Genomic DNA, 9,988 nt, shown 5'->3' with positions numbered 1-9,988 from the left:
CAGTCCGACTGTCATGCCCACGACCATCAACTCATGGGCCAGAGTGGGTGGCAACGTGTTGCCACTTTACCGTGCGTGGATCTCGCAGGTAGCCCTGTGATCACCACTTCCACGGGACGTTGAGTGGACGAGAGAGCCACTTGATGGAGGTGATCTCGAAGGTAGATCTGTCATCACCACTTCCACGGGACGTTGAGTGGACCAGAGAGCCACTTGATGGAGGTGATCTCGAAGGTAGATCTGTGATCACCACTTCCACGGGACGTTGAGTGGACCAGAGAGCCACTTGATGAAGGTGATCTCGAAGGTAGATCTGTGATCACCACTTCCACGGGACGTTGAGTGGACCAGAGAGCCACTTGATGAAGGTGATCTCGAAGGTAGATCTGTGATCACCACTTCCACGGGACGTTGAGTGGACCAGAGAGCCACTTGATGAAGGTGATCTCGAAGGTAGATCTGTGATCACCACTTCCACGGGACGTTGAGTGGACCAGAGAGCCACTTGATGAAGGTGATCTCGAAGGTAGATCTGTGATCACCACTTCCACGGGACGTTGAGTGGACCAGAGAGCCACTTGATGAAGGTGATCTCGGAGGTAGATCTGTGATCTCCACTTCCACAGGACATTGGATGAACCACCACCACTCGAAGGTGAAGAGGATCTCGAAGGTAGATCTGTGATCACTTCCACGGGACGTTGAGTGGACCAGAGAGCCACTTGATGAAGGTGATCTCGAAGGTAGATCTGTGATCACTTCCACGGGACGTTGAGTGGACCAGACAGCCACTTGATGAAGGTGATCTCGAAGGTAGATCTGTGATCACCACTTCCACGGGACGTTGAGTGGACCAGAGAGCCACTTGATGAAGGTGATCTCGAAGGTAGATCTGTGATCACTTCCACGGGACGTTGAGTGGACGAGAGAGCCACTTGATGGAGGTGATCTCGGATGTAGATCTGTGATCACCACTTCCACGGGACGTTGAGTGGACCAGAGAGCCACTTGATGAAGGTGATCTCGAAGGTAGATCTGTGATCACTTCCACGGGACGTTGAGTGGACGAGAGAGCCACTTGATGGAGGTGATCTCGGATGTAGATCTGTGATCACCACTTCCACGGGACGTTGAGTGGACCAGAGAGCCACTTGATGAAGGTGATCTCGAAGGTAGATCTGTGATCACTTCCACGGGACGTTGAGTGGACGAGAGAGCCACTTGATGGAGGTGATCTCGGATGTAGATCTGTGATCACCACTTCCACGGGACGTTGAGTGGACCAGAGAGCCACTTGATGAAGGTGATCTCGGATGTAGATCTGTGATCACCACTTCCACGGGACGTTGAGTGGACCAGAGAGCCACTTGATGAAGGTGATCTCGAAGGTAGATCTGTGATCACTTCCACGGGACGTTGAGTGGACGAGAGAGCCACTTGATGGAGGTGATCTCGGATGTAGATCTGTCATCACCACTTCCACGGGCTGTTCACTAACAACGCAGAGGGGCTTGCCACCGGGCTCCCAAGATTTCCGAAACGGAATTGTTTTGGAGGTCGTGACTCCGTTGACACGCCCCGGGGTGGTTATGATGAGTTTCAAAATCGCGGCCGCATTTTTTCGTGTTGAATTAAGGATGTGAGTGGCGGCTGCGGTATTTTCCGGAAATACGGAAACACACTCAACGCAGTGAACAAAAAGCTTGCAACGCGGCAAATGACCAAGCGTCCCCGTTTATTATTTAAACCCTCGTGAAGAAAAGGCAACAACCACAGAGATTCCAAAACTAAAATCAATCTGCTACCTACGTATAAAACAATATCGCTTTGTCGTCAAGAAATGCGGCGAGTTTTGACCGTAAACCCACGCAGTTGATTATAGACATCCATTTCGTTTTGTTTTCACGTCTGCATATACATTTGTTTAATAGATATCATTCGTAATAATAAATTTTCTTTGAATTGTAAACACCGCACCGTTTCATTGAAACGCGAGAGACTGAGAGATGGCCGAGAAGACACCGGGCCCGTGGATTCACACGCCCCGCGGGGTTTCTCTGGAAGAGCAAAAGGATTGTGTACGTGTGTGTGTACACGTGTGTGTACGCGTGTGTACGCGTGTGTGTACGCGTGTGTGTGTGTACGTGTGTGTGTGTACGTGTGTGTGTATGCGTGTGTGTGTGTACGTGTGTGTGTGTACGTGTGTGTGTGTACGTGTGTGTGTGTACGTGTGTGTGTGTACGTGTGTGTGTGTACGTGTGTGTGTATGCGTGCGTGTGTGTGTACGCGTGTGTGTGTGTACGTGTGTGTGTGTACGTGTGTGTGTGTACGTGTGTGTGTACACGCGTGTGTGTGTGTACGCGTGTGTATGCGTGCGTGTGTGTGTACGCGTGTGTGTGTATGCGTGCGTGTACACGCGTGTGTGTGTACGCGTGTGTGTGTATGCGTGCGTGTACACGCGTGTGTGTGTACGCGTGTGTGTGTGTACGCGTGTGTGTGTATGCGTGCGTGTACACGCGTGTGTGTGTACGCGTGTGTGTGTGTACGCGTGTACATGTGTGTGTACGCGTGTACGTGTGTGTGTGTGTACACGTGTGTGCGTGCGCTAACAGCACTTGCCCCAACAGTCTTAAGGCTACACGGGGGATCTTTGTCTTTTTTGGGTGCGGATTTAAGTGCAGTCCTTACTGATGTGTATCCGAGTCCGTGCGTGTGTGTGCGCACGTGTGTGTGTGCGTGCACGTGTGTGTACGCGTTAAGTGTGTGTGTGTGCACGTGTGTGTGCGTGCACGTGCGTGTACGCGTTAAGTGTGTGTGTGCACGTGTGTGTGCGTGCACGTGCGTGTACGCTTTAACTGTGTGTGTGTGCACGTGTGTGTGCGTGCACGTGCGTGTACGCGTTAAGTGTGTGTGTGCACGTGTGTGTGCGTGCACGTGCGTGTACGCGTTAAGTGTGTGTGTGCACGTGTGTGTGCGTGCACGTGCGTGTACGCGTTAAGTGTGTGTGTGTGCACGTGTGTGTGCGTGCACGTGCGTGTACGCGTTAAGTGTGTGTGTGTGTGCACGTGTGTGTGCGTGCACGTGCGTGTACGCGTTAAGTGTGTGTGTGTGTGCACGTGTGTGTGCGTGTACGCGTTAACTGTGTGTGTGTGCTCACTAACAGCACTTGCCCCAACAGTCTGTTAAGGCTACATGGGGGGATATGTCTTTGTATGTATGGGTGTGTCAAGGAGCGGTGGGATAGCGGTTAGCGCTACGAATCCGGCGATCCGAGTTCGATTCCCGCTCACGGCCAACACGAGTGGCGATTATCTGAACCGATCCTGGGCCTCCCTTAGGTCGACTCGGCCTCAAACGAGTACCTGGTGTAGCGGTGTGTAGTAAACATCGCCACTGGGGAGACAAAAGCGGCCGGCGCCACCCCACCCCCTCGTGTGCCACAGTGCCGGTAGCCTTCACAGGCGCTGCTGCTACTCGCTAACAGCACTCGCCCCAACAGTCTGTTACAGGCTACGTGGGGGATGTTTGTCTGCCACTGTGCGTCTGTGTTGTGTGTCTGCAACTGTGTGTCTGTGACTGTGCGTCTGTGACGTGTCTGTGTTGTGCGTTGGGCTCCGGCGTGCTGTAATGTGGTGGGGCGTTACGCTGCGACGTACGGTACAGCCGTGCCGTGTGTGGTGTGTGCCGTGTGTGGTGTGTGCCGTGTGTGGTGGTGTTGTTGTCGTGTGCCGTGTGTGCTGCTGCTGGTGTTGTTGTCGTGTGTGGTGGTATATCAGTCGACTGCGGTGCGTTGTGGTCTACCCTGGCGTAGCGTGTATCACGGTGTGGTGCGTGTCGTGTGGTGCTGTGTGTCGTGGTGTGTGTCGTGGGTATCCCGTCCTGGCCCCTCAGCCCAGCCCAACGTCCAGACACATCATCACCACGAAGCCCACGATGGCCGACCACGACGCCAGCTTGCCGTTGCCGCTGCAGATCAAACGACAGAGGGGGGGGCGGGAGGGTGACGACGGAGTGACTTACGGCTGAGCAAAGTCGCGGCAAACTAAAGACAAAGATCCCCCGTGTAGCCTGCGCGGGCTGTCGGGGCAAGTGCCGTTAGCGGGTAGCGGCAGCACCTGCCAAGGCCGGCACGGCACGGCACGGCACGCGAGGGGGCGGGTGGCCAGTGGGTGGGTGGGTGAGCGGGTGGGTGAGCGGGTGTGTGGGTGAGCGGGCGGGTGAGCGGGTGTGTGGGTGAGCGGGCGGGTGGGTAGGTGAATGGGTGTGTGGGCAAGTGACTAAGTGGGTGGGTGGGCAAGCAGTTGGGCGAGTGAGTGAACTAACAAGTTACAGAGCGGGCGGGCGAGTGGGTGGGTGGGTGGACGAGTGGGTGGGTGGGCGAGTCGACGAGCGAGCTAATGGACTAGCGGGCGAGTAATTGAGCGAGCGAGCGAAGGAGCAAGTGGGTAGGCGGGCGGGCGGGTGGGCGAGCAATTGAGCGAGTGACAGCGTGAGCGGGTGAGCGAACGGATGGGCGGGCGGGCGAGCGAGCGGACGAGCGGGCGACTCACCCGGCGTGGGCCTCGGGGATGATGTCGTCCACCACGACGTAGACCATGGCCCCCGCGGCGAAGGCGAGCGCGAAGGGCAGCAGCGGCTCGGCCACCATGACGGCGACGGCGCCCAGCACCCCCGCCACGGGCTCCACCATCCCGCTCAGCTGCCCGTACCTGGCACACGCGTGCGTGTGTGTGTCTGTGCGCGTGTGTGTCTGTGTGTCTGTGTGTCTGTCTGTCTGTGCGCGTGTGTGTCTTTGTGTCTGTATGTGTGTCTGTCTGTCTGTGCGCGTGTGTGACTGTGTCTGTGTCTGTGCGCGTGTGTGACTGTCTGTGTATCTGTCTGTGTGTGTGTCTGTGCGCGTGTGTGACCGTGTCTGTGTCTGTGCGCGTGTGTGACCGTGTCTGTGTCTGTGCGCGTGTGTGTCTGTGCGCGTGTGTGTCTTTGTGTCTGTGCGCGTGTGTGACTGTGTCTGTGCGTGTGTGTCTTTGTGTCTGTGCGCGTGTGTGTTTGTGTCTGCGTGTCTGTATGTGTGTCTGTCTGTGCGTGTGTCTGTGCGCGTGTGTGACTGTGTTTGTGCACGTGTGTGTCTTTGTGTCTGTGCGCGTGTGTGACTGTGTCTGTGCGTGTGTCTGTGCGCGTGTGTGTCTTTGTGTCTGTGCGCGTGTGTGACTGTGTCTGTGCGTGTGTGTCTTTGTGTCTGTGCGCGTGTGTGTTTGTGTCTGCGTGTCTGTATGTGTGTCTGTCTGTGCGTGTGTCTGTGCGCGTGTGTGACTGTGTTTGTGCACGTGTGTGTCTTTGTGTCTGTGCGCGTGTGTGACTGTGTCTGTGCGTGTGTCTGTGCGCGTGTGTGTCTTTGTGTCTGTATGTGTGTCTGTCTGTGCGCGTGTGTGACCATGTCTGTGTCTGTGCGCGTGTGTGTCTGTGTCTGTATGTGTGTCTGTCTGTCTGTGCGCGTGTGTGACCATGTCTGTGTCTGTGCGCGTGTGTGTCTTTGTGTCTGTATGTGTGTCTGTCTGTCTGTGCGCGTGTGTGACCATGTCTGTGTCTGTGCGCGTGTGTGTCTTTGTGTCTGTATGTGTGTCTGTCTGTCTGTGCGCGTGTGTGACCATGTCTGTGTCTGTGCGCGTGTGTGTCTGTGTCTGCGTGTCTGTATGTGTGTCTGTCTGTGCGTGTGTCTGTGCGTGTGTGTCTTTGTGTCTGTATGTGTGTCTGTCTGTCTGCGCGCGTGTGTGACCGTCTGTGTCTGTGCGCGTGTGTTTGTCTGTCTCTGCGTGTCTTTGTGTCTGTCTGTGTGTCTGTCTGTGCGTGTGTCTGTGCGTGTGTGTGACTGTCTGTGTGTCTGTCTGTGTGTGTGTCTGTGCGCGTGTGTGTCTGTCTGTGTCTGTGCGCGTGTTTGTCTGTCTCTGCGTGTCTTTGTGTCTGTCTGTGCATGTGTCTGTGCGCGTGTGTGACTGTATGTGTGTATGTATGTGTGTCTGTCTGTGCGTGTCTGTGCGTGTCTGTACATGTCTGTGCATGTGTCTGTGCGCGTGTGTGACTGTATGTGTGTATGTATGTGTGTCTGTCTGTGCATGTCTGTGCATGCCTTTATCTGTGGGTGTCTGTATCTGTGTGTGTCTGTGCGTGCCTATCTGTGCGTGTCTGTGCGTGTCTGTGCGTGTCCGTGCGTGTCTGTGCGTGTCTGTGCGTGTCTGTGCGTGTCTGTGCATGTCTGTGCGTGTCTGTACGTGTCTGTGCGTGTCTGTGCGTGTCTGTATCTGTACGTGTGTCTGTACGCGTGTCTGTACATGTCTGCGTGTCTGTACGTGTGTCTGTGAGTATCTGTGCGTGTCTGTACGTACGTGTCTGTGCGTGCGTGTCTGTGCGTTTCTGTGCGTGTGTGTCTGTGCGTTTCTGTACGTGTGTTTGTACGTGTCTGTGCGTGTCTGTGCGTGTCTGTACATACGTGTCTGTGCGTGTGTGTTTGTGCGTGTCTGTGCGTGTGTCTGTGCGTGTGTCTGTACGTGTGTCTGTGCGTGTGTGTGTGTCTGTCTGTGCGTGTCTGTGCGTGTCTGTACGTGTCTGTGCGTGTCTGTACGTGTGTCTGTACGTGTCTGTATGTGTGTACGTGTCTGTGTGTGTCTGTGTGTGTCCGTGTGTGTCTGTCTGTGTGTGTCTGTGCGTGTCTGTACGTGTCTGTGCGTGTCTGTACGTGTCTGTGCGTGTCTGTACGTGTCTGTGCGTGTCTGTCTGTGCGTGTCTGTACGTGTGTCTGTACGTACGTGTCTGTACGTGTCTGTGCGTGTCTGTGCGTGTTTCTGTGTGTATCTGTGTGTGTGTGTCTGTGTGTGTGTGTCTGTGCGTGTCTGTGTGTGTCTGTGCGTGTGTCTGTGCGTGTCTGTGCGTGTCTGTACGTACGTGTCTGTGTGCGTGTCTGTGCGTGTCTGTGCGTGTCTGTGCGTGTTTCTGTGTGTATCTGTGTGTGTGTGTCTGTGTGTGTGTGTCTGTGTGTGTCTGTGCGTGTGTCTGTGCGTGTCTGTGCGTGTCTGTACGTACGTGTCTGTGTGCGTGTCTGTACTCACCAGAACGCTTTCCACGGGGGGACGCCCGCCCCCCTCAGCGGCAGGCTGACCGCGAGGCCTTCCGGGAAGTTCTGAATGCCGATTCCGATCGCCAGATTCCTGCGAATCGCAAACGCGGGGAACGGCGGCGAGCGAGCGAGTAAGACTTCGATCGCCGTCGCTGCGACATGCGTGGTGACCTGGCACGGCGGGGTAAAAGCTCGTTCGCTGCAGAGGTTCGCTGTACAAAAGCCAGCGGCCGCCCCGGTTAATACCGCGTGGCGCGGAGTCACCACGGCGATACCGTGGCGCCGTCGTCTTGCTCGCTGCTCGGAAGAATCGGAATATTTATACCGCAAGAGGATGTCCAGTCGGGGCGGCACGTGGTCAGAACGTTGCAACGACAAACAGGAAAGGTGAACAAAGCACCTTTACAACAAAGATACAAATACAACCACCGCAATGTTTTTCTTGTTTTACCATCTAAAGCCCGCTGAGGTGTTAACTTCTTTTTTTTCGGAAAGCGACCTGGTCACAGATGATCGCTCAACAAAGTGGCGTATCGCGTACGCATGTATCGCGTGCGTGCACGATACGTCCATACATGATGCACCACTTTGTTGAGTGTATCAAGTACGCGCGTACGTACGCTCCAAATATACAGCAGCAGGCGTCAGCGTCGGGATCGAACCCACGACCTCCTGTACACCAGGCGAGGTAGTCAACATCTCCTAGCCACCGTGATGATGATGAGAGACACGCAAACTCCAAATATACAGCAGCAGGCGTCATCAGGGTCGGGATCAAACATGACCTCCTGCACACCAGGCGAGGTAGTCAACATCTCCTAGTCACTGTGATGATGATGATGAGAGAGATACGAAAACTCCAAATGTACAGCAGCAGGCGTCAGGGTCGGGATCGAACCCACGACCTCCTGTACACCAGGCGAGGTAGTTAACATCTCCTAGCCACCGTGATGATGATGAGAGAGAGAGACACGCAAACTCCAAATATACAGCAGCAGGCGTCATCAGGGTCGGGATCAAACATGACCTCCTGCACACCAGGCGAGGTAGTCAACATCTCCTAGTCACTGTGATGATGATGATGAGAGAGATACGAAAACTCCAAATGTACAGCAGCAGGTGTCAGGGTTTGGATCGAACCCACGACCTCCTGCACACCAGGCGAGGTAGTTAACATCTCCTAGCCACCGTGATGATGATGATGAGAGAGAGAGACACGCAAACGTTAGCGTTGGGATCGAACCCACGACCTCCTGCACACCAGGCGAGAGATTCGTTCATGAGGCGATCCACATATACAAACACAGAGACAATTTTAACCGAGAAGATGGATTCTGGCTTAGCAATCATTGGAAGGACGTAATAAACCATTTCGATACACATTAGGGTGGGTAGAATAATACATAGTGTTATGTTAAAATGTATAAGGTATAGGGTGGTTTACAGCAATACAGTATATAATTTAATGTTGGTTTTGCCTATGGAAGTATATAGTACGGTATATGCTCGTGTGATGTAAGAGAATAAAGTTTAGATGGAAGCATATTATATAATTTTTACGACGTAGAATTGTAATGTATTACTTGCTGTTAGTAACTCAGCTTATTGTAGAGTATAGTAAGTATACTGATGGTGCTATGCAGTTTATACTTTAGTTTTTTATGTAGTTTATACTTTAGTTTTCTACGTGGTTGTTTAGTAACTGCAGCTACATATCATTAACATTCCTTTCCTTTGTTAATGCTACTCCCTGCACCCCCCCCCCTTGGTGCTGCTGATCCTGCATAATGCATGGGCATAATATGACTTTGAAACCCCCCCCCCCCCGCCCACCTCCTACGCATTTCCCATGAATATGCTAAATTCCTCTTCATATGCACATTCTTTTTGTTAAGGCGCTCTTCCACCTCCAACCCAGCTTGTATATAAGCTCCTAGCTTGGTAGTGTCTCATTCTTCACCTGAAGACGGCTGCTTGCGTTGTAGCCGAAACGTCGTGAGAATTATTTTATTTTGTTTTATTTTTATTATTTTATTACTTCCCTTCTACGTGACTTTACCGAAAGAACCAAGAAGACAGGCGAGGTAGTCAACATCTCCTAGCCACCGCCGAATTCAGATAAATTTTGTCAGCAGACTTATCATCATCACCACCACCACGCAAGTCACGGCCTGAGCCAGAGCCGAGGCTGAGAGTGCTTCTTGCGAGGTGCGGTGTGGACCGAGCAGGGAGAGAGAGGCGGCATCTGGCAGAGGGAAGGAAGCGACGGCACTCACCGCGCGTTCTCAAACGTGGCCGACTTCGTCTTGCCGATGGCTCCAAAGCCCACGCCGACAGCAAGGCCCTCTGCGGTGGAGACATCGGGTACAGTCAGTACGGTGAACTTGTTTGGCGCTGTACGTAGCCAACCGTGCTGATCGGAGGTGCGATGTAAGTATGTAGAACTTATAAAAAGTTAACCCGTAAAAACAAAGTTTTTCACTATAAATCCTTTATATGCGTGGCGGCTAGAGTCCTCTCGTCCTCTGGCTTGAGATGGCTGCCACCTATGGGTCAGATGATTGCCTGCCACCATTAAGCAATTGGTAATTAAATATATTTTTGTCCTAAAAAGTGTAAAATTTAGGGAAAAAATGTTTCACGAAAATACATTGTCACGCACAACGAGTCTGTGTGCAAAATGTCAGCTCGATTGGATCACGGGAAGTGTGTTAAAAAACGACCGAAAGATTTGCACGGTCGTAAGCAAGCAAGCAAGTGAACTTAATATAAACGATTTAAAAACTTTCTAACCAATTATGGAAAAAATAATATAAAAAAAATTATAGAGAAAATAAATTTTAAATGATCTAAAATATAATAATAGAAACCATATATAAT

At 52.8% G+C, this 9,988-nt stretch overlaps 1 protein-coding gene across 1 annotated transcript in view; it reads right to left on the bottom strand.

Annotated features, from left to right (window-relative positions):
• Positions 1 to 1,714: 1,714 nt before the first annotated feature.
• The window catches only part of SLC39A11 (solute carrier family 39 member 11), a 31,190-nt gene continuing 22,916 nt past the window's right edge, over positions 1,715 to 9,988 (bottom strand). The window contains exons 6-9 of the mRNA XM_078880163.1: positions 9,385 to 9,454; positions 7,101 to 7,199; positions 4,551 to 4,709; positions 1,715 to 3,966 (exon numbers count right to left, since the gene is read on the bottom strand). Of these exons, the coding sequence (XP_078736289.1) occupies positions 3,888 to 3,966; positions 4,551 to 4,709; positions 7,101 to 7,199; positions 9,385 to 9,454 (407 nt within the window). The 3' untranslated portion in view covers positions 1,715 to 3,887. The remainder of the gene's footprint in view (positions 3,967 to 4,550; positions 4,710 to 7,100; positions 7,200 to 9,384; positions 9,455 to 9,988) is intronic.

This window comes from Lampetra fluviatilis, chromosome 56 (assembly GCF_964198595.1).
Source record: "Lampetra fluviatilis chromosome 56, kcLamFluv1.1, whole genome shotgun sequence".
Lineage (NCBI taxonomy): Eukaryota > Metazoa > Chordata > Hyperoartia > Petromyzontiformes > Petromyzontidae > Lampetra > Lampetra fluviatilis.
This window is presented reverse-complemented; position numbering and strand designations above follow the sequence as displayed.